The following is a 24210-nucleotide window of genomic DNA, read 5'->3' on the forward strand; positions in this document are numbered from 1 at the left end:
CTTCTCTCCGCAGCAGCTGAAGGTGCATACAGCATCAGCTTCCACCTCACAAACCCCAACAATGCTCTGTGGGCTTCCCCTCCCCCAGCCTGCTGCCTCAGTACAGGCTCAGGCGGTGGCAACAGGTTTCTGTCTTCCGATGGGTGCGGTCAAGGCCCAGCTCTTGGGCCCGCGAGAGGCCACGTAGAGTTCCTCATAACACTGGTGACCTGGCCCTCAGCCTGGCTCCTGGGGAAAGGGAGATTGTTGGCCTGACCCTTGTGACAGGGTCCCTGCCTCCTGCCTGTCTGTCGCCTGCACCTGGGGCCTGGGCAGGAGTGTTTGTTCTGTCTCCCACCTGTTGCAGGAGGTGGTGTCAGGCCTTCGCCTCTGACGGGCTGTGGCCTTGTCTCTGCCTGAGTTAGAAGGATTGCCCTACTCTCCAACCATAATTAGGGGGTGTTGTCCTGCCCTCTGCCCACAAAAGAGGCTGTGACTCTACTCCCTTAAAGATACCGGGTTGTCCTGTCTGCTTCCTTGAACAGCCTGTTGTCCAGCAGACTGTCTGTAAGAGGGGTATTAGCCTCCCCTCTGCAAATAATAAAGCTCTTGCCCCATGCCCTGAGATGGCATGGCTGTGGTTCCACTGTGTGGCTAGCAGCTGTGTGCGCCTGGTATCTATCTGACTGTCTAGCATCGTATCCCCCCTCCAGTGATTTTCCAGGGATGTTGTTCCCCCCTGAATCTGAGGTGATGTTACTTTTGCCCTCCGACTGTATTACAAGGGTCACCTGGCCCTCAGACTGACAGCCGTGCAGCTTGCCCTTCACTGAAAGCTGAGTGGGTGTCTACTTGCCTCTTGCTCACTGGGGCTTCAAGGCGGCCCTTGAATCTCTGGTCCAGGTGCTCCCTGGGGGGGCGGAGGAAGTTCCATCCAGTATCCTCCTCCACCTCCGGGTGCCACCTTCGAGGTGAATGGGGCCTGGACTGGGGTGAAAGGACCCTCGAGGGCTGAGAGGCAGGGGGCGATGGCAGCAGGAAGCTTGGGGGTGCTGGAGGCTTGCGGTTGGGCTGCTGGGGCCCGGTTGGCTGCGGAGCCCTCAGGAGGAGGCAGGAAGTCAGGGTGGGACGTGGGCGCGGGGAGACAGCCGGTGGCTACGACGGTGAGGGGAGCCGAAGCTGTGTCTGGGCAGCCGGGCTAGGCCAGGAAGACCATGTGAATGGGGCCAGGGGGCTCCTGGGCTGGGCAGGTAAGGAGTGCCGGGAACAGGGGCCTAAGGGCTGGGTGTGGGACCTGCGAGCAGAAGGCTGCAGCTGGGCCTGGGGTCAGGCTCCCCCGGGATGCAGCAGCCTTTCAGGCTGGGGTCAGAAACACCTGGAGGTCAGGTGGGAGGCAGGCTGAACAGCCAGATTGCCTCTTTCCTGTGTAGTTGCCTCCTGCTTCTACCACACTGCCTGCCATCAGCGCCAACCTCACTGGGAGCTTTTTCCTTGGGGATCTCTTAGGTACTGAAAAGGCCTTCAGAAATCTCTACATCCAGCCCCTCATCCCATGATGGATAAGCCTCCTGAGCCCCAGATTGGCAAAGCGCTCCCTCCCCATAGTCCGTCAGCAACGCAGAGGCAGAGAGGGTGATGGCCCTGGGAGAGGTGATGGCCTAGGATGTGATTCCCCCTTGGAGCAAGGTGATGGACAGGCTTGTGTCAAGGGTCCCAAGAGTCCTTCTGCTTGTCACTGGGTGCAGACCCCAGTGACAAGACTCTCTTGAGAGAGTGAGGGGAGTCACCAAGAGCATCCCGACAGACACGTGAGAAGTGACTTTAGCCTCGACCCACACTGCTTGAGAGAGGCAGGGGGTCTTCCTTTGGGAATGGATGGGCATGCAGGGGGATATTTATCATCTGGGATGGGGCCTGGGGCGGAAGTATCTGACAGGACTCCAGGAAGTTGGGGGGTGAGAGGATGATGGGAGAAGGGAAGAGGAAGGGCTATTTTTATCCTGGACAGGGGTGCTGTTGGCCCTGGGCAAGGACCGTCTGGGTTTCCATCTGGAAAATTGCCACTCCTGCCCCTGCCAAGTGTGCACAGGATGTCCTTTCCTCTTGCCTTTGCTCCCTCCTGTCCACTTCCCCCACCCCTGCCACTGCCTGATTAGGGCCAGTGGGTCCTGCTGGGTCCTGCTTCAGACCCTGGGAAGGCAGAGGCCCAGGGAGGCAGAATCAGCTCCCTGTCCACCCCCTCATTTTAGCTCTCACCCTGCAGTTTATGGGGTAAATCCCCACCTGAGCCACACTTTCCAGGTTTCCCCTGCCTCCCCCACTGCCATTGGAGTTTTTCTTGAAACAGTTTCCACTCTCTCAGCCATGTTGCAGTCTTTCTTTTGTCCCCAGCTCCAAGGCCTGCAGCCTCTTGTGGGGCCTAGAAAACAAGCTGGGTCTTCCCTAGACTCATCCAGACCCTGGATTGGCATTGGCCATCCCCCACCCAGCCTGTGCTGAAGGATGATTCAGGGTCCCTCGCCCTCGAGGCTCTGGGACAGAGGTGCTTCTCAAAGGGAAAAAGGCCAAGTGATGAAGCAAGAGAATGGGCGGAAGCTCCGGAGGAGGTCGAGAGGAGGCTTCCCTTGGGTGATCGGAAGGCTTCCTGGAAGAGTCAGGCGGTTATGAGAACAAAGGCCCATTTTGCAGAGTACCTAGGATATGCAGCCAGGGTCACTGTCTCTGGGTTGTTCGTTGGGTCCTAGGAGGGCAGAGACCTCAGGGCAAGACCAAACATAAGAGAGCTAGCGGGTCTGGTGTAGCGCAAAGGACATGCATTTCACAGTCAGGCTGACCCAGGCACAATTCTGGTTCTGCCATTTCCTTGAACAAATAACTTCACCTCTCCAATTCCAGTTGCTTTATTGGTAAAGAGGCAATAATAAATCCCTCCTTACAGAGTGCTGGTGGGAAATCAAAGCGAAAATGGCCGTGATGTTCCGTGGGTAGTACCTGGCATGCCGAAGGTGCTTAACAGAGGTTAGGCAACCATTTCTCCTGCAAATGGTGCACCCAAGGGTGTATGTGTGGTGGGGGTGTTGGCGGGGGGAGCTGTCCATACCCGGAATTACTCCTACTCAGCACCTTGGCAGGCCAGTGGGCAGCCCATTCCTTTACACTTGTGGTGTAGCTTTGCAAATGAGCTTGTGTCCTGTGTGTTCTAGTGGGTGTGAGAATTCTAGGCTGGCCCACAGGGTCTGTCTTGGAGGAGGGTCCCACAATACCTTCCTACAGACACATAGATACACACACACACACACAATCTTTCCCTCCCTAGCCTAAATACCATTCATATCATCACTGGAAAATGTAGGTGTGCATGGATGTTCAGAGGCAGAGGCAGGGACCACATATACATCACACATCAGTTCAGTTCAGTTCAGTTCAGTCACTCAGTCGTATCCGACTCAGCAACCCCACGGACTGTAACACACCAGGCCTCCCTGTCCATCACTAACTCTTGGAGCTTACTCAAACTCATGTCCATTGAGTTGGTGATGTCATCCAACCATCTCATCCTCTGTCATCCCCTTCTCTTCCCACCTTCAATCATTCCCAGCATCAGGGTATTTTCCAATGAGTCAGTTCTTTGCAACAGGTGGCCAAAGTATTGGAGTTTCAGCTTCAACATCAGTTCCTCCAGTGAATATTCAGGACTAATTTCCTTTAGGATGGACTGGTTGGATCTCCTTGCAGTCCAAGGGACTCTCAAGAGTCTTCTCCAACACCACAGTGGGATCCTATAAATCCATGCACACACCCACAAGCTGATGGCTTCAAGGCCAAGCTCAATTCAGTGAAAGCAATGCTGAGGGGAGCTGAGTTTGTGGGTGGGATGGAGGCAAGTGGGCCCTCCATCCAGGTGTTGGTTGGAAGGTATCTGAGCTATATTTCCAATGCTTGGTCTAAAGAATGCTAGTCCCATGAGGCGTCCGGGAAGAAAACAGTTCTGGGTCCAAATCAATACGGCCTCAACTATGAAGTGTCCCGTGTGAAATTTCTATCACTGTTAGCTTGTGGAAACTCTGAAAGTCTCCCCAGAGAAGGCAGCTGTTTGCTTTTGTCTAACCCAGTGTTTCTCAGACCTCGGTGGTTGCAGAACCGTTTTTCTTGTATCCCTAGTTCCTTGCCTGCACCTCCAGAGACAAGGGGAGCAGTGGAAGGACAGCTGTAAGGTTGATTCTTCTCAAAGGATTGTGTGTCTTACCAGAGTTTTTGCGTTGGTGGGGACTTGGTTGTTTTCTGGTTTTCAATTATAAAATTAGCACATGGCTGCTTCTAAAAATTTTAACAGTAGGGACTTCCCTGGTGGTCCAGTGGCTAAGACTCTGTGCTCCTAGTGCAGGGGGCCCAGGTTCGATCCCTGGTCAGGGAACTAGATCCCACATGCCAGAACTAAAGATCCTGCATGCTGCTACTAAGACCCCGTGCCACTAAATAAAATAAATAAATATTAAAAAAAAAATTTAAACAGTACAGAGACATATACAGAAATATAAGAAATGCAGCTCCCTCCAATCTCACTCGTGGGCTATGCTTACTGTGAACAGTTTGGTGTACACCCTTCTAGATTTTCCCCTACGTGGCCACTGAAAAGCATATTAGTTAAGAACTTAATCCCTGGAAACAGATAGCCTGAGGTTCAGCTACTTATTTCTATCACTTATTTGTTATGAGGCCTCAGACAAATAGCTTTACCCCATTTAGCCCTCAGTTTTTGCATCTGTGAAATGGGGATAATAATAGCACTTACTTGATAGGATTACTATGTGACTAACATGAAGTCATGCAAATGAAGGCTTAGCACAGAATCTGGCTGAAAAGAATCCCCTAGGTATCCATACTCATACTCGGATGCAAATAGGAGGATTCCCTGGTGGTCCAGTGGTTAAGAGTCAGCCTGCCAGTGCAGGGGACACAGGTTCTATCCCTGTGTCCACAGACACGTTTGCTTTCACACGCCGCTGGGCAACTGGACAGTAACCCCCACTCTCCATAACTAGGGAAAGTCTTCACACGGCGACAGAGACCCAGTGCAGCCAAAAATAAACAAACAGGTAAATAAATGTAACATTAAAAAATAAATGCAAATAGGCTTATACTCTATATTCTGTTCGGTGACTTTCTTGCCATGTTATCTCTGGAACATCTTTCCATGTCTATGTGGAGATTTACCTCACCTTTTCAGTGAAAGTGAAGTCGCTCAGTCGTGTCCGACTCTTAGCGACCCCATGGACTGCAGCCTACCAGGCTCCTCCGTCCATGGGATTTTCCAGGCAAGAGTACTGGAGTGGGGTGCCATTGCCTTCTCCGAAAACCACAGTGGTTTTAGCTAAATATTGTGAACTTGGTTAGTGGGCAATGTGGTGATTTTAAGATGCTGCTTCCTGGACAGTATTGCTGTTTGGTGTTGTTAGTGTTGTCAGGAGTTACTGACCAGTGAGCTAAAGATAGGCCTTACTGCCTCCTGTGAAAGTAGAGTGACCCACCAGTGGGGCACCCACCTCTGTCGCAGAGGGCAGAGTCAAATGGACAAGAACCTCTGACTATTCACCTGTGTGTCCGAAAGTCTAGATCAGAGCCTGGCACATAAGATGTACCCATTAAATTGTAATCGGTAGGCTGACCACGTAAGAAAGTCATGCCTCCTCTCACCTACCAAGTGAGGCCTAAGCTCAGAGCTCTGTTCCACAGTGCGGCATTTCCCCAGATACCTCGTCACTGATGCGGGTGAGTGATCTTAGGGGGTCATGAATGAACATGTGCAAATGTGAATTTAGGTATTATACCCTGTGTTTATTTTAATATATACTGATTTCCATTTATAGATGGTGATACTAATTTTCCATTTTTTTAAAAAAAAGTACACTCGATTTACCGTGTTCTGTACTTGTTTTCCATTTATGGTAGCAAAGTTTTCATTTGAGGTAAATATATTAAACGTGAAAAATGGTCTGTGGAAGTGCCAAAAATCAAAAAGGAAAATGAATATGTTTAAGTCTGGGGTCATGAAATACCCATGCTGGCCTCAAATAACAATTTTCATTTACTTAGTCCTTACTGTGTACCATGTTAAGTACTTTATTATATGAGGTCATCTCTAGATCACATATTATGTTCACAACAGCCGTGGACGCGGGTCCATTTTTAATTTCCATTTTGAAGAAAAACGAACTGAGGGAGGTTTATGTTCTTTTTCTTTTTGGCCACACTGCGAGGCATGCAGGATCTTAGTCCCCTGACCAGAGTCCAGGGATTGAACCTGTGCCCCCTGCAATGGAAGCACGGAGTCCAACCAGTGGACCACCCAGGAATTCTCTGAGGGAGGTTTAGACAGGTGTAGTAACCTGCCCAAAGGTCCTCTGTCAGGGAACGACTGGGAGGCCTTGGGAATGAACTTGGATGACCATGACATGGACATGGTGAGCTGAACCTCTCTGATCAGCAGACTCCCGGAAACTTTAATAGAGTGGTGCGGATTGCCAAATTTTAAGTAATACTTCGTCCTGATAAAACCTACATGATGCAAAATACAGACAGAGGTACATAAGGAAGGGGACTCAATAAGAGGAATTACTCAATATATACAAGTTACTAGTTGGAGGACCTCTACCCAAAATACAAGCTTTAGAATAATCACTCTATTGCCCTTGTTTATGGCAATAACTAACTAGGAGAATCAGTTCTGTGTTCAAACCACTCTCAGTTTGTAAGACTAAATCCATCTTATTTGCATATAAGAAAAGACTCATCCTTTTGTTCTCTGTTTTTGTGAACTCTGTGAACTCACAGGGTTTATTCCAAACCAGTATTATATCAAAGAGGAACATGTGAAAAAGGAAGGAATTCAGGATGCATCCCTGTTTTACCCACTAGAAATTACTTGCCATGCCTGTCAACCCTGATTCTCAAGTACCGTGCTAAGGGTTCGGCACGGGCATCCACAGCCCAGGCTCTTCACTGAACATATGTATCTTCGCCAATAATCAAATCTTGACCAAAGAAAAAGGCCAAGAAAATGCTTTAAATTATTCCTAACAGATTTTGCCACAATGTGGCCCATAGTATGGCAGTAGCCTGGGTCAGTGAAATAGCTTGCCTGCTCTTGACACACACATTGCCTGGGCAAGAAGCTGGCACACATTTTGGACAGAATGTTCAATAAATGAATAGGTTTACAGTTCAGGGGAGGGAAAGTCTTGTATATTTTTTTAAGGGGACAAAACACATTCTAGGCCCAGTCAAGTGAGATGATATCTATGGAGTTGGTAAAAGTGAACGAGCTGGCAAGAATCAGAGCTTGTTATGGTTTTGTTGTTGTTGTTTTAATACCAATGCTTTATTATTAACTAAATAATAGTTATTTAGTTTAGTCACACTGTATTCAGGTTTTCTTAGTTTTTAAAAAGTAACGAATTAATTTGGCTGAGTCGGGTCTTAGTTGCCACGCGAGCGATCTTTAGTTGCAGCGAGTGCGATCTACTTCCCTGACCAGGGATCAAACCCAAGCCCTCTGCATTGACTGCTTCACTGGACCACCAGGGAAGTGCAAAACAGAGCTCACTGTGGCATGATTCCTAAACAACTCTGGGATCAGAAAATTTGGTCCAGGTACTTCATGAAATCCGGGATTTTTGACCAATTCTACAGGGAGTATGAGCAGGGAGATTACACGGGTGGAGGAGCCTGGCAGCCAATAGTCCATGGGGCCACAAATAGTCAGACACCACAGTGACTAAACAAACTGCAATGAGCAGGGCGCTGTGTGTGTTGGGCTCTGTGAAGCGACAAGACAGATGGGACCTGAAATCTAGCCCTCGCTCCACTCTCCAAGTTTGAAACCCCAGGGAGGGGTGGCCCTTTATAACTGGCACAAAGCCCTCTGTGGACCATGGACAGACCTTGAGATTGACCAAGAACATTATAGACACCAGTCAGAGAAGGTCTAGAATCTACAAAGTTCCTCCTATGGCACCCCACTCCAGTACTCTTGCTTGGAAAATTCCATGGATGGGGGAGCCTGGTAGGCTACAGTCCATGGGGTCGAAAAGAGTCGGACACGAATGAATGACTTTACTTTCTTTCTTTCTATAGTTCCTTTTGGAGAAGGAAATGGCAAGCCACTCCAGTGTTCTTGCCTGGAGAATCCCATGGACAGAGGGGCCTGGTGGGCTATAGTCTATGGGGTTGCAAAGAGTCGGACATGACTAAGCAACTAACACACACACACACATTGACCTTGAATTCTTGAGTTGGGAGAAAAGAATGTCCTGTTTCATTCACTCCAGCATCTGCCTTTTGTTACTGATTCTGAGAGTCCTGGCGATTCTCTGGATCTGCTTCCTCTTTCTTTTTCTTTCTTCATTCCTCTCCTCTCTTACTTTCAATGAGAAATTTATATTAAGCTTTAATTTTTATTTTCTTTTTGCTAACTTCATTTATTAACCTGGTTTGATCAGACTAGAATGGGACCCACATTTTGTACAAAGAAATATATGCATATATAACCTCACAATTACTTAGGGACCCGTACAAACCATACATGCCCCCATTTCATTGTACAGCCATCTGCATACATGGACTCCTACACACCCATGGGTATGTACACATAACATGATGCTCAATGATTAATGTGCCTCGGTAGGCACAAACTTGTATTCACCAGCCAGAGAAATGCATACTCAAAAACATGCGTTTTTGGGGACTTGGCTGGTGGAGTAGTGGATAAGAATTTGCCTGCCAGTGCAAGGGACATGGGTTCAATCCCTGGTCCCAGAGGATCCCACATGTTGAGGTGTGACTGAGCCCGTGTGCCACAACCACCCAGCGCACTCGCCTAGAACCTGTGCTCTGCAACAAGAGAAGCCACTGCAACGAGAAGACCACACATCGAAGGGAAGAATAGCCCCTGCTCACCGCAACTTAGAGAAAACCTAAGCAAAAAGCAACGAAGACCCAGCACAGCCAAAAAACTGAAAATAAATAAACCAAAAACATGCATTCGAGATAGATGGAGAATTGTCTCAGAGAGAAAGGCCTATTAACAGTGCAATGTCACATTTCTGATGGAGAGTAGACTTCATTCTGTCAGACCTCCTTCCCTGCTCCATTGTCTCCATCACCTCTCAGGATTCCCTACACTCTTTAGGTTTTCCAGGAAGTGAAGAACAGAGCAGAGTACCTGGATAGAGGAGGTAGGGGCCTGATTGGAATTCTGCCTCTGCCAAGAGCCCTCCTGTGCTATTGGGAAAAACCACTTAGCTCCTCTGGTCTGACACCATCTCCGTCTTTAAAATGAGCCTGGTGAATTACACAGGTGCTTCTTCTTTTATTTATTCATTTATTTTGGCTGCACTGGATCTTAGTTGCAACTCTTGGGATTTTAGTTGCAGCATGTGAACTCTTAGCTGTATCATGTAGGATCTAGTTCCCTGACCAGGGATGGAACTCAGGATCCCTGCATTGGTAGCAGGGAGTCTTAACCACTGAACCACCAGGGAAGTCCCTACACTCTTGCTTCTAAACTCTTCCCTCTAAGGACTTACTTGCCCTTCCCCTGTCGTACTTTTCCCCGCTCCCCCATGGCTCTCATGATTTTGAGGGTTTTGCTGACTAAACTACCTCATTTAGGTACTAATTTTGTTGTTTCTAGTTCACATTTTAAGCAGAGACTTAACTAAGTATGCCTTGTATGTGTGTGTGTTCAGTCACTCAGTCAAGTCCGACCTGTGTCCGACTGTGCGACTCCACAGACTGTAGCCTGCCATGCTCCTCTGTCCATAGGAATTTTCCCGACAAGAATACTGGAGTGGGTTGCCATTTCCTCCTCCAGGCAATCTTTCCAACCCAGGGATCAAACCCATGTCTCCTGCATCTGCATTGGCAGGTAGATTCTTAACCACTAAGCCACCTGGGAACCAAGTGGCTAAGCCACCAAGTATGCATTGAAGAAACAATAATGCAATTTGTCAAACTGAGAAACAGATCACTTGCAAGCCTACAGTGTTATTCTGGGGCCTCACAGGCGCATGTGCTCCCAGTGGCTGGGAGCCACTCACCAGAATTATGTCTGACACTGCCAGGTCTTGGGGTCTTCTGATTGCTGCCAGGTGTTATCCTCCAAAACTCACACTTCTGTATAGGGCAGGGCCTGAAACCTGAAGCCGGAGGGCTCCGTGGGCACTAAACAAGTCACACAAGAAACGCTAAGGGTCAGATACCCAACAGTTACCAAGTACCATTTTCCTTAATTTTACACAGCTTGACTTTTTCTCACTCCTGGCCCCAGTCTTTTATTTAATCGACATATAGTTTACTTACAATATGGTGTTAGTTTTAGGTATACAGCAAAGTGATTCAGCTATGCATATATATATTTTTCTGATTCTTTTCCATTATAGGTTATACAAGATACTAAATATAGTTCCCTCTGCTATACAGTAAATTATTTCTTTTATATGGAGTGGTGTGTATCTGTTCATCTCAAATTCTTCATTTATCCCTCCCCTCCCCCACCCCTTTCCCCTTTCGGTAGCCACAAGATCATTTTTCTAAGTCTGAGTCTGTTTCTGTTTTGTAATAAGTTTATTTGCATGAGTTTTTAGATTCTGTATATAAGTGATATCATGTCATATTTGTCTTTCTGTTCCTGGCTTGCATCACTCAGTGTGATAATAAGTTTATTTGCATGAGTTTTTAGATTCTGTATATAAGTGATATCATGTCATATTTGTCTTTCTGTTCCTGGCTTGCATCACTCAGTGTGATAATAAGTTTATTTGCATGAGTTTTTAGATTCTGTATATAAGTGATATCATGTCATATTTGTCTTTCTGTTCCTGGCTTGCATCACTCAGTGTGATAATAAGTTTATTTGCATGAGTTTTTAGATTCTGTATATAAGTGATATCATGTCATATTTGTCTTTCTGTTCCTGGCTTGCATCACTCAGTGTGATAATAAGTTTATTTGCATTAGCTTTTAGATTCTGTATATAAGTGATATCATGTCATATTTGTCTTTCTCTTCCTGGTTTGCATCACTCAGTGTGATAATCGTAGGTCCATCCGCGTTGCTGTAAATGGCAATATTTCATTCTTTTTCACCTGGTCCCAGTCTTCAGGGACATCATCATGTCCTCTCTGGCAGGTCCAGATTTACCCAGGGTATAGGTCCTGCCTGCATGTTTTCCTGGACCCTCGCCCAAGGCCAGGTGGCTCCTCTTCTCCCCGCATGTGACCCCAGCCTGGACCACGTGCAGTATCCAGCCCTAGATTCAGCATAGATTTCTTCTGCAGGTCTACCAGCCTCTCCTCACTGCTGCACCCCAGTTCATCCCATTTTCTCAACCCCAGGCTTTTCTCATCTTGCTCTTACCCTTTCCAAAGCCCCTGAGAATGTCAGGCCTAGAAGGGACTTACTGATCTAAGTTGACACCTTATCTGATGTTGGTGTTCTCTGTATAATATAGCCAGCTGGTGGTTTTCCAAGGGCTGTTTGACTATCACAAAAAACAGGTTGCTCAGTACCTCAGACCCTAGACAGTCAGCTCATCTAAGGCTGGTTCCAGAATGTAAACAGTTCTTTTCTGGAGGCTTTTGCCGTTAATCAGTTCTAAGCCATAATAAAAGTAGCAATCGAAAAAATAAAAAAGCCATTTGCAGCCACAGAGCTGAGCAAGATTTCTCAAATGTTTCCCCAGGACTCCTAAAGTAGGAGGGGAAGAGTATATGCGCGAACACCTTTCCTTGAAAGTCTCTTGATTTGGCTTAAAATTTCATGTACATTTTGTATTTTCCTCTATTTGTAATAGATCTGTTTATTTAACTACGTGAATAAGGCTTAACTATGTGTTTAACACTCATGCTTTGAGAGGTACACACCCGTGACTTCCGGTACCCATGAAAGGTTATAAGTATCTCAGTTTAACAGACATGAGCTTATCAACTATACTCCAATATAAAATAAAAATTATATATATAAAAAAAAGAAATGTGAGCTTAAAGCCAAGAGGATTATTTATCAGTCATATTCTTCCACTTTCCAAAGCAGGGGTTGGTAGGGCAGAATGAGCACTCCTGGAAATCTTTCTAAGCTCTAAACCAAGCCAACATTTATCTAAGCTTCTGAGGAAGGGATGACAATTCCCGGTTGACAGAAAGGCAGAGTGGAACTAGAGGAGAATGATTTCAGCAAAGTGACATAATGAGTATTATTCCCAGAATTTGAACATAACTCCAGGGACTATCCTTGAATCTTTTTTTTTTTCTTTTTTTTCTTTAATTGAGTTATAATTGAATAGGTCCTTAAGTCTTACAAACTAAAAAACCACCACTGCTCCCCATTTCTAGTTGACCTTAGCATGGATTAGCAGCTCTAGCTTTGTTCTGCCCGTAACAGTTGTGAGTTTGAGCAGAACTTTCTGGTCCTGTTTGCTCATCTAAAATCTGAGGTTAGACTTGGTGGTTTCTAAGACCTTTGCAAATGGGAGAATCTGTGCATTAACCCACCACATATCAGTCAACATTTATTAACAAGAATTGTCCTGGGTGGTGGGACATTCAGGCAAATAAAACACAACCTCTGCTCTTGCTGAATCCCTGATCTCACCAAGCGGGTAGCAAAGGCAGGGGGACTGACACATAAATTAGTGTCATCCTGGCACTCGGTGGAAGTTGATGATTGTGGCTGGTGAGAGTGGAGTGTTGTAGGAGCAAAGAGCACTGGGCATCGGGGAGGTTTCACAGAGAAGGTGATATCTGAGATGAACCTTGAAGACTGAGCTAGAGTTCAATAGATGGGCAAGAGTATTTCACGGCAGGTGAACCACACATGCAAGGCATGTTGTAAGAAGAGTGTGAGTTTTTTGGGGAAGAGGAGCTCCGAAGACAGATTCTGTGTGTGTGTGTACACGTGTGTGTGTATTGCAGAATAGACTGAGGAGATGGATTTGATCTTGATATTAAAGGTTCTTGAATGCATAAATTAATTTATCTGAGGACTGGTATTTCCAGGGGTCCAGAGGACCAGCCCTGGGCGAGGAGGTTCTGTAGGGACTCCTGGGGACTTCAGGGTGAGATCCCCATGCTGCTTCAGGCAGAACAGCTCCACTTTTACCTGCTTTATATACGGGGTTCCGCTCGATTTCATCTGACAAAAAGTTTCCACTGCTAAAGCAAGCAAACAAATACAAAAAAAATGTATGGCCCATAGGGCCATTGAGGGGTTTTCTGCTAGGGAGAAGCAGAAAGAAGCCTCTGAAGCAGACTTTGTGGGGGATTTGGGGGAGCAGAGGCCTGATGGCTGACATTCTGCAGAGAGGGTCCCTCATTCAGTGTCATTGGCAGCAGGGGGGACTTGTAATTAGGCGGTGAGGTACACGCACCCCACTGTAGGGGAGGATCAAAACTCAGGTCTCCCCTAGGGCTGGGGGAAGTGTATGTGATCTCTAGTAGGTAGTCCCCCAACTTGGGGGATGGGCTGAGAGAGTGGGAGAGGGGAGAGGCAGGAAGTGGGCAACCAGACTAACAAAGGTGCCTGTGGCGGTTTACCCGGCCCAGGTGGGAGGGCGGGGCCTAGGTCTCAGCGGGGGCCACGTGTGACTTTATTGGGAGCTAGGACCCCATTTCAGCTTTTCTGCGGCTGGAGAATGGCGGCTGGGGGGCTGACAATCTCAGGCACTTCTGGAAGTTCCCAGGGCTAGGCCCTAGCATGTCTGATGTTGGGGGAGCCCTTTCAGCCCCCTCTCCATTCCCCCAGGGACCATGGGCTGTAGCTGCAGCTCAAACCCAGAAGATGACTGGATGGAAAACATCGATGTATGTGAAAACTGCCACTACCCCATAGTCCCACTGGATGGCAAGACCACGGTAAGAGGCAAGACAAGGGGCTTGGTGAGGGAGTTGGGTGGGATGCAGGCGTGGGGAGAAAGGAACAGATCATAGGGATGATGATGCCATCTCACAGGTCCTGGAGATGACAGCGAGCCCCCCTGCCACACAGAAAGGAAAAGAACCCCAGACAGGGAAAGGGACTCTTCTAAGGTCCCACAGCAAGTGGTGGGCAAATTCAATGAGAAGATCCAGCCAAGCTGAAGTGAAGGAGAGCAGGAGAGTGGGGAGGCAAGCCAGGGTCTCACCCAGTCTCCAGCTCTCTGACTTCTCTCATCCCACACCCACAGCTGCCCATGCGGAATGGCTCTGAAGTGCGTGATCCACTGGTCACCTACGAGGGATCCAACCCCCCAGCTTCTCCACTGCAAGGTGACCTCAACCAACAGGGCCTGAAAGACAAGGCCTGTGGATCCTTGGCTGTCAGCCTCCATCTCCTCCCCCATCCCCAACTTCTAACTCCTGAACTCACCCTCCCAGTCTGCTCCAGAAGTCTTCTCCCTGACTGCCCCTGTCTTTACAGACAACCTGGTTATCGCCCTGCACAGCTATGAGCCTTCTCACGACGGAGACCTGGGCTTCGAGAAGGGTGAACAGCTCCGTATCCTGGAGCAGTGAGTGCCCCCCTTCGCCCTGCCCATCCTAGGGTATCTCCAGTACCGCAAACCCCTGCGGTCCCGGCTTGCAGTGGGAGCTTTGCAGACAAAAATGGGAGGCTTCGGAGTGCTGAGCTGGAGGGTGGGGTGGCATGGCCTAACTGGGGGCTCCGACGGAGGGTTTCCATCCGAGTCCGAGGCTATGCAGACCATGCTAACTGCCGCCGTCGCGCAGGAACGGCGAGTGGTGGAAGGCGCAGTCCCTGACCACGGGCCAGGAAGGTTTCATCCCCTTCAACTTTGTGGCCAAAGCGAACAGCCTGGAGCCCGAACCGTGAGTGGGGACGCGTCGTGGGAATGGTGGGACGCAGATCCAGGGACCTCGGAGCAGAGGAGAGGTGCTAGGGGTGGTGGCGGTGAATGCTTGAGGGTAATGGGGGAAGACCGGACCAGCGGATCCAAGAAGCCTTCGCTTCTGCCTTGAGCAGCTGGTTCTTCAAGACTCTGAGCCGCAAGGACGCGGAGAGGCAGCTCCTGGCGCCGGGGAACACGCACGGCTCCTTCCTGATCCGGGAGAGCGAGAGCACGGCGGGTGAGCGGAGATGCTGCTGCGGGGCGTCGGGAGGGGGCCGTGGGCTGGGGCCGCTAGCGGAGGTCCGGGGTGCGAGGAGCCCGCGGGAATGGGGGGCGTGGGAACCGCGTTGGCGGAGGGGCGACTCGCTGAAGGCCACCCCTCCCCGTCTTTTGCGTTCCTTCATCCCTTCTTTCGTTCAGGATCGTTTTCACTGTCGGTCCGGGACTTCGACCAGACCCAGGGAGAAGTGGTGAAACATTACAAGATCCGTAACCTGGACAAAGGCGGCTTCTACATCTCGCCCCGCGTCACTTTTCCCGGCTTGCACGAGCTGGTCCGCCATTACATGAGTGAGCACACACCGCAGGAGTCTTCACCTGGGCCCTACCCTATCAGCCTGTCTCCCCCACTTCCTCTCGGGGGTCCCCCTCCACCCGTCCCCGGCCCATCTCTCAGCATGCTCCTTCATTCCCCCCACCCCCACCCAAGTGGGTGAGGGGCGGTACCTTGTAGCCTCAGAGATCAGGTGACAGCCCCATACCTCCCCTGCCTGACCATTTCCCCAGGTGGGGACTGAGTGAGCACCCGCCCCCCCCCCCAACCCCCAGTTCCGTTCCGCCTTATTGACAGCCCTTCGCCCCTCCCTTGACCTCATAGATACTTCGGACGGGCTGTGCACACGGTTGAGCCGCCCCTGCCAGACCCAGAAGCCCCAGAAGCCGTGGTGGGAGGATGAGTGGGAGGTTCCCAGGGAGACTCTGAAGCTGGTGGAGCGGCTGGGGGCTGGCCAGTTCGGAGAGGTGTGGATGGGTGAGTGAGGCCCTCCAGGACTGCGGGCAGGTGGGGAGGGGAGGCGTCTACCGAGGTCCTAAGAGTTCTACGACAGTACCCTGTTTCAGGGCAGCTGCCTAGCTCTGGGTACATGGGCTGTGAGTGACCCTCCCAACCCTTCCCTGCCCTAGGGTACTACAACGGGCACACGAAGGTGGCAGTCAAGAGCCTGAAGCAGGGCAGCATGTCCCCCGATGCCTTCCTGGCCGAGGCCAACCTCATGAAGCAGCTGCAACACCAGAGGCTGGTCCGGCTCTACGCGGTGGTCACCCAGGAGCCCATCTACATCATCACGGAATATATGGAGAACGGTGGGCGCCGGCGCCGTGCGCGGCCGCTGGGGGGCGCTGCCGTGTCCTCTGCCCCTTCCCGGAGTGGGGAGGAGCTATGCGTGGCTGTGCACTGAGGTTTTCCTACAGGAATTTTGCTGAGCCCTCAAAGACTCACCTTCAGGGGCGACCAGAGGGTGTGTGGAGAAGAGGGTGTGCTGTTTGAACCGTATCTGGGAGCCCAGCTTGAGGTGGCAGGCTCTGGTTGTTCAGCCTCTCAGTCGTGGCCCACTCTTTGCAACCCCGTGGACTGCAGCATGCGAGGCCTCCCTCTCAGGTTGTGGAAGAGGACTCAACGCCCATTTTCCCTCACCTGCAGTACTGTTTGCCTTCTTCAAAGCCTTATCTTGATCTAAGGATGCTTGATCTCAGGAGATGAGTAGGTCCCTAGCTCCTTTTCTATATCTTCTGCTCCCAGCCTTGGGAGGTCTGATCTGTTCCAAGGCCCTCTTTTTCAGTTCTTGATGAGCCTCTCCCCATCCCTTCGCCCACTGTTGGACAGATTGAGAGCCCAAAGAAGGGGAGTTTAAATAAATAGGAATTTCTAGGCCCAGCTTTGGGCCAAGTCTCTGTCCTGCCTCTGGTGCTCAGTTCCCTCAAGAATACCAGCAGAAATCTAAACAGGCTTATCCAGAAAGTAGTAGTCATTAAGGACTCTGACTGCTTGGATTGGAATCCTGGCTTGAGGACTGTGTGGACTTGGGGTTATCACCACTTCTCTCTGCCATGGTTTCCTCGTCTGTAAAAATGGTGATAATAATGCAATCAGTTCAGTTCAGTCTCTCAGTCATGTCCGACTCTTTGCGACCCCATGAATCACAGCACGCCAGGCCTCCCTGTCCATCACCAACTCCCGGAGTTCACCCAGACTCAAGTCCATCGAATAGTAACTTTCTTGTAGGATCTTTGTGAGGATGAATGCTAATGCATATAGAGCAGTTAGAACAATGTCTGCTGTATAGTAATGGCTCAGTAAGTTTGTTGTTATCTGGCTCTGATTCTTTGGGAGTATAAAATCTGTCCTTCTTTCAGGAAGGGAAAAAAGCTAATTGGTTAATGGATTCTGAAAATGGCAAGTAGCAGGCCACCTTCAATTGGTAGTTGCTTGGAGCTCTGTGTTGAGGATTCTGAGGTTCATTGGAAGTGAGCACTGGGATTGATTAGCAATATCTGCCATGGACACAATGGAGGAATGACAGTGTCTGTCCACATATTTGCTGCCTTTGGGTGAGGTTTTGTCTGTGACTAATTCAGCACTCAAATGGGGACATTCAGGTTGTTGTCATCTTCACACAGGGTTTTAATCTCTTGAGAAGGGCCAGTGGTTACTAGCTCTGTTCCGGCCACTCTAATCCCTGGTCTTCTTCTAGTTACCCTCTGCTACCAGAAAGATGGTCCCTCACTCCCTCATGATACCTATTTTCATACTCCTATTTTAATATATTCAGCATACATTTATTGCTGTTTTCTGTGGGCTGGGAGGAGCTTCCCACATGCCTCAGTGGTTAAGAATTCGCCTGCCAATGCAGAAGATGCAATTTGGTCTCTGGGTCAGGAAGATCCCCTGGAGGAGAAAATGGCAACCCACTCCAGTATTCTTGCCTGAGAAATCCCACAGACAAGAGGAGCCTGGTGGGCTACAGTCCATGGGGTCCCAAAGAGCCAATACAGCTTAGTGACTGAGCATGCATCCACTGAAGGCTGGGAATATTGATGGACAAAATAAGAATCTTGCTATCAGAGAAACCTTGCTTTAATTATGCACCCTAGGAAAACGAGTTTATGCCATAGAAAAGTCTTAGCAGGTAGATGATGATGATGATACAATTTATTATTCCTGGTACAATCTAGAGAGGGTTTTTAAAGGAGGAGTCTAGCTGAGCCATGACCAAAAAGAAACTGTAGCAGAAGAAATGGGACAAAGAGACTTTGGAGTGGAAACCCATGGTCTATGAGAAAAATCTCACAATTATCTAGGGTAGATGGAGTAAAAGAGGCAGGAGTGGAGGGAAGAGAAGAAACTGCAGATGTGGACTATTCAGGGCTTGGATGCCTGGCTGAGGAGTTCAGGTTCCACCCCACTCGTGGCAAGAAGCTTGCAGACCCCTCCAAGTGGCATCTTAGTCCCCAGGAAAAGGGCATCACACATCTCAGGCACCCTTACTCTGAACAGATACTCCTCCATTTTCAGCTCTTACTCTTCCTTTCCACACATCAGACATGGCTTCTAGACCCCTACTTAGGGGAGAAGGGTCTGGGAGCTTTCCCCTGGGGCAATTTGGGTCAGCAACTCTTGCTTATGTCCACAGGAAGCCTGGTGGATTTTCTCAAGACCTCCGAAGGCATCAAGCTGACTATCAACAAACTCTTGGACATGGCAGCCCAAGTAAGGAGACTAGGGAGGGGCTGAGCATGGGCACAGGGCAATGGGATCCAGATATCTGGCCCAGGACTGCTGACCTATATCTGGTCTGCAGATTGCAGAGGGCATGGCATTCATTGAAGAGCAGAATTATATCCACCGTGACTTGAGGGCTGCCAACATCCTGGTGTCCCATAGCCTGAGCTGCAAGATCGCGGACTTTGGTCTAGCACGCCTCATTGAGGACAACGAGTACACAGCCAGGGAGGGTAGGTATGGGATATGAGGGAAGTTAGGGGTCTCCGGGGTCTGGCCTGGCAGACCCTGGTGACCTCACTGCCCTCCCTCCAGGTGCCAAGTTTCCCATTAAGTGGACAGCACCAGAAGCCATTAACTATGGGACATTCACCATCAAGTCGGACGTGTGGTCTTTTGGGATCCTGCTGACGGAGATTGTCACTCATGGTCGCATCCCTTACCCAGGTCGGGGTCCAGGCAGGAGCTGAAAGGGTGATGGGGAAGGGCAGCAAATTCATGTCTTTCTACTTCCTCCCAGGCTCAGAATATGAACCTTTCCAGCTGCTTCCCCTCTATTCTCCTAGGGATGGCACTCGTGCATCCCCGATCAGGTGCCACATCTCCTAGGTCTGGCTTCCATTTCTGTCCCTGAATCTCTCTTCCTTCAATAATCCCAGCTCTTTTCTTTAACTCTAACACAGGCAGCCTAGTAGGTAGAAGAGGATCTGGTCTGAGAGGCAAGAAGCCTTCTTTCTTTTTTCATTTTTTTCCAAGTTTTATTTATTTTTTGGCCACACCTTGCAGCATGTGGGATCTTAGTTCCCCAACTAGGGATCAAACCTGCAGCTGCTGCATTGGAAGGCAAAGTCTTAACCGCTAGACCGCTGCGGAAGTTCCCAAAGGCCTGCTTTTTATTACAAGATCTGCCACTGATGCTTTCTGTTTGACTTTGATCAGATTATTGCTTCTTTCCCCAGTTGTAAAACGTGAGGTTAGAACAGTATTTGACCCATACAAAACACTCAAGGGTGTTAGGTTTTATTATTAATCACTTTGGGCAGGTGACTTTGGGCAGATGACTTTACCTTTCTGAGCCTCAGTTTCATGATATGAGAAACAAGATTATTTTTGAAAGAGCTTGACTCATAGTAGATGCTCACGAAACACTGACTTCCTTTCCCTCTAAAGCCTTCCATGTAGAGTGAGAGAGATGTGTAAGCAACCAATTCCCACTCTCTCCCACTCCTCCCTCTATCTCCTCGACAAAGTTCTTTACCGCTGAATTCAGCCAGGGCAGGAATGGAATTTTTTTGGAAGGAACTTGCTAGGAAACGCTGGGGAAAGGAAACAGAACACAAAGACCGGGTTGGGAGCTCGTGCAGCCCGATGGCCAGACTTGGCAGAAGCTTCCCACATCCTGAGCAGTGTGCACAGAACTTTGCTCCTGGGAAGGTAAAAACACCTTAGAATTAGGTGTGAGTATGCAGGCCTTTCCTGGTCTGGACTTGCCCCATCAAAGAGTTCAAGGGCAGCGCTGGGGCTAGAAACATACTCTTGTCATCCTGCCAAGAGCTCACACTGCTCCCTTAGAGAATTTTTCTACTAGAAGAATAAAGGCAATGAAAGCACGATGATAAATGGCAACTGACGCATAGTTTCAGGGTCAGGGAGACTATGGAGAGTAATGGGGACCTGGGTAAACTCGTCTGCACCAGCAGATGGTTGCTATTAAGACACAGGGGCCCAAAAAGCAGAGCTGTGTATTTTCAAGAAAAGCCAAAGCTTGGAGTTTTAGGAAAATTTGCCCATTTCCAAATATTGGTGATGATTCAGATTGTTTAAAAACACAATACGGGGCCAAGTCAAAGTGGGTCTGTCTGTGGGCTATATTTAGGCTGGGTGTAGCCAATTGGTTTGCACCCTTGACTCTATGCATCAGTGTTGTTTCCTAGCCTGTATCTTTCCGTGCCCTGATTTTTAAATGTGAGGGCCACATAGCTAGAGGCTCCCAGGGGCAAGGCCTGAGGAAGAGAGGTCTCTATTGACTAGGTTCCAGTTTGAAGCTTTGTAGGAGTAAAACTACTGTTTTGCTAGGATGTCTAGGAGTTAGGCTTCTCTTCTCAGGAGAAGGAAGGAGAAACCAGAGGCCACACAGGTAATTTAGAAACAGGGAGCCTATTTCTGCTGTGACCATTCGGTTCTCCAGAGCACCATCTCTTGGGGTCCACATGTAATGGGCCTCGCTGGTGGGGCCAGGTTCAGTACAAAGGGAGGGAACTGGTCCAAAGATGACTTCATCTGGGTCACAGAGGGGCCTAGTGAATCTTCTGTGCCCGATGCAGGGTCTGCCTGGCTGAGGCCCAGGATCCACCTGGCTTCCTGATGCAGCATCTCATGTGCCTGTTCCCAGAGCTGGAGAAACTTCCCCATTGTCCTGGCTGTGGGCCCCCATCCTGCACTAGGCCCTGATGGCTTCATCCTTCCCCACCAAATAATAATCATCACAGGCGCTCTTTATGCTCCATCTCCTCCTCCAGGCACCATCCTCAGGGCCGTGTACACACTTTCTCATTCAATCCTCACAACATCTCTAGGAGGTAGGAGCTCCTATTATCCCATTTTCTAAATAAGGAAACTGAGGCTCAAAGAAGTTCAGTGGATCACTCAAGGACTCACAGCCAAACACGTCTGTGTTTCTACATGTTTAAGCCATAGCAGACACTCTAAGTGGCATGACTGACCTTTCGAAGGTACTGCCAATATAGCCTTACCATCCTTACCATCGATGAAGACCAAGATCCCTTTGGATTGGTGCTCACACCATACCTGTTGTCAAATATCTTCTTGACCATCACCCCTGTCTCTGGGCTTCCGAAACCTGGAGCCTTGATGTCAGTTCTCCCATCAACCTCTAGGGATGACCAATCCTGAGGTGATTCAGAACCTGGAGCGAGGCTACCGCATGGTACGACCTGACAACTGCCCGGAGGAGTTGTACCAGCTTATGATGCTGTGCTGGAAGGAGCGCCCGGAAGAACGGCCCACCTTTGACTACCTGCGCAGCGTGTTGGAGGACTTCTTCACAGCCACGGAGGGCCAGTACCAGCCCCAGCCCTGAGGGGCCTAGGTGACGGGGGCTTGCAGCCCCCCACCACCTAGCCAACCTGGCTGGGGGGTGCAGTTCCTGGGTCATACCCATGTGGCCTGTGCACATTCGGACTCAGCATGTGAAGCCCACCCACGTGCGACACGTACACTTCTCGTGTCTTGTACACAGGATCTGTAGTTGGGTGGGCTCTGCACATGTGTCTTGTACATGTGTGGCCTGTGCATATACGTCTTGGACACTTGTCCAAGTTGTCCTTTCTGGGCGCCCCCCTGACTTCCAAGACCACCAAAGAGAGGAGAGAGGCCTATGATTAACACCTGCTTCTCCCTGTCCCCTTTTCCTTTCCCCTGGTCATCAAGATGCTCTTTGAGAGCTGGGACCTTATCTAAAATACCTCTGTGTGCTCCTCTTTGGTGTTGGCACACATAAGGAGCTCAATAAATACCTGTTGGCGAAGATTGTACATCTTTCTGCTCCCCACTCCTGTCTCCTCTTCCTTGCGGGGGGAGGTGGACATTCAGAAGATGGAAACTGAGGCACCCTGAATTGGGGTGAAAGGTGGGAGGGATGAAGGGATGTCTGAACTTTTTCCAGCCCTGCTGATGTTGGGTGCCAAGAGGAGGTCCTTATACTTTGCGGTATGTGTTCTTTGAACCCCTTCAAACCTCCACCCCAAAGAATTAGGGGCACCCTAGCCAGAACCTCCTAGAGAGTAGATGAGTCCCAAGACCCTTCCTTTCCCATTGCATAAGAGTGACTGCCTTTTCCTTTTTACAGCTACTAATTCAAGAGGTATATGTTCTGATTCACCTTTAAGGTGTTTTTAAATACTGAGTTAATCCACTCACTTAACAAATATTTATTGAACATTGACTGTGCACTAGGCCTGGAAAATCCCATGGATGGAGGAACCTGGTGGGCTGCAGTCCATGAGGTCACGAAGAGTCGGACACGACTGAGTGGCTTCATTTTCACTTTCATGTATTGGAGAAGGAAATGGCAACCCACTCCAGTATTCTTGCCTGGAGGATCCCAGGGATGGGGGAGCCTGGTGGGCTGCAGTCTATGGGGTCACACAGAGTCGGACACGACTGAAGTGACTTAGCAGCAACAGCAGCAGCAGCATACTTCTCCCTTCATGTCTAACAAATCATTGGTAAAATTTACTAGGTTATAGATTTATAGTTTACTAGATTATAGATCTGGAGAAGGCAATGGCACCCCACTCCAGCACTCTTGCCTGGAAAAATCCCATGGATGGAGGAGCCTGGTGGGCTGCAGTCCATGGGGTCGAAAAGAGTCAGGCACGACTGAGCGACTTCACTTTCACTTTTCACTTTCATGCATTGGAGAAGGAAATGGCAACCCACTCCAGTGTTCTTGCCTGGAGAATCCCAGGGATGGGGGAGCCTGGTGGGCTGCTGTCTATGGGGTCGCACAGAGTTGGACATGACTGAAGCGACTTAGCAGCAGCAGCAGCAGGCAGTGGATAAGGTCTCTGGGGAGCTCACAGGGAAGATAGACAGTAAGCATCCCAAACAAATAAATGGTATGGTGTGCTGCAAGGTGACAGTGCTAAGGGGAAAACAGAGCAACGAAAGGGGAATTAGGAGTGTCATATTTGGGGGAAGTTTGTAGCTTTAAAGAGGATACACTGGGAAGGTCTCATAGAGAAGGTGAATTTTGAGCAAAGATTTGAAGGAGGTGAGGGAGTCAGTGGTATAGGGGAGGAGCAGTCAGGCAGAGGGAACAGCCTGAGGCAGAAACTTGAGACAAAGGGCAAGAAACTTGGGAAGGGCAAGCTCTGAGACACAAAGGCTGCCTGAGGGCGGAGGATAGATCATGTGGGGCTTTGGGGCCTGTGGCTTCTGCAGGAGCCATTTTGAGACTTACATTTTAAAAGAATGGCTCTTACTGCTGTGTTAAAAATAGATTGAGGGCCTTCCCTGACGGTCCAGTGGAAGACTCCATGCTTCCTCTGCAGGGGGCATGGGTTCGATTGCTGTTCTGGGAATTAAGATCTTGCATGCCAAGGCACAGCCAAAAAGTAAATGTGTGCTGTGTGCTAAGTCGCTGCAGTCGAGTCCAACTCTTTGTGACTCATGGATTGTAGTCTACCAGGCTCCTGTCTCTATGGGATTCTCCAGGCAAGGATACTGGAGTGGGTTGCCATTTCCTTCTCCAGGGATCAAACTCCAGTCTCTTATGTCTCCTGCATTAGCAGGCGGGTTAATTAAATTAATTAAGTAGGGCTTCTCTGGTGGCTCCATGGTAAAGAATCTGCCTGCCAGTGCAGGAGACACGGGTTCCATCCTTGATCTGGAAAGATTCTACATGGTGCAGAGCATCTAAGCCTGTGCTCCATAACTACTGAACCTGTGCTCTAGAGCCTGGGAGCCGCAACTGAAGGCCCTGTGCCTTAGAGCCCATACTCTGAAACAAGAGAAGCCATCGCAATGAGAAGCCCGAGCACAGCACCTAGAC

At 49.4% G+C, this 24210-nt stretch overlaps 1 protein-coding gene and 1 non-coding gene across 3 annotated transcripts; both read left to right on the forward strand.

The window, feature by feature from the left end:
* The first annotated feature begins 1120 nt into the window (after positions 1-1120).
* Positions 1121-22189, forward strand: LCK (LCK proto-oncogene, Src family tyrosine kinase). Of its 2 annotated transcripts, none has more exons than XM_086334220.1 (13): positions 1121-1229; positions 13777-13893; positions 14198-14279; positions 14431-14521; positions 14739-14837; positions 14992-15095; positions 15278-15427; positions 15735-15887; positions 16040-16219; positions 18547-18623; positions 18715-18868; positions 18951-19082; positions 21533-22189. In XM_086334220.1, exons 3-13 carry the CDS (start codon positions 14204-14206, stop codon positions 21733-21735), a joined length of 1419 nt encoding a protein of 472 aa, XP_086190346.1. In that variant the 5' UTR covers positions 1121-1229; positions 13777-13893; positions 14198-14203; the 3' UTR covers positions 21736-22189. The 2 variants fall into 2 exon arrangements, with proteins under 2 accessions (XP_086190346.1, XP_086190345.1); XM_086334219.1 differs by having other exon boundaries at positions 13777-13886.
* On the forward strand, positions 4321-4393 carry TRNAR-CCU (transfer RNA arginine (anticodon CCU)). Its single transcript has one exon. It is a non-coding gene; the product is annotated as a tRNA-Arg (tRNA).
* Positions 22190-24210: the final 2021 nt, after the last annotated feature.

Source organism: Bos grunniens, chromosome 2 (genome assembly GCF_055505025.1).
Source record: "Bos grunniens cultivar Pamir isolate PY7600 chromosome 2, Bosgru_T2T1.0, whole genome shotgun sequence".
NCBI lineage: Eukaryota > Metazoa > Chordata > Mammalia > Artiodactyla > Bovidae > Bos > Bos grunniens.

What these genes read in the sequence shown, in the direction of transcription:
- LCK (XM_086334219.1), top strand. Translation starts at nt 13,782, where the DNA reads ATGGGCTGTAGCTGCAGCTCAAACCCAGAAGATGACTGGATGGAAAAC. An exon ending in CACTGGATGGCAAGACCACG is followed by an intron (nt 13,887 to 14,197) that starts GTAAGAGGCAAG and finishes CCACACCCACAG; the next exon opens with CTGCCCATGCGGAATGGCTC. An exon ending in AACAGCCTGGAGCCCGAACC is followed by an intron (nt 14,838 to 14,991) that starts GTGAGTGGGGAC and finishes TGCCTTGAGCAG; the next exon opens with CTGGTTCTTCAAGACTCTGA.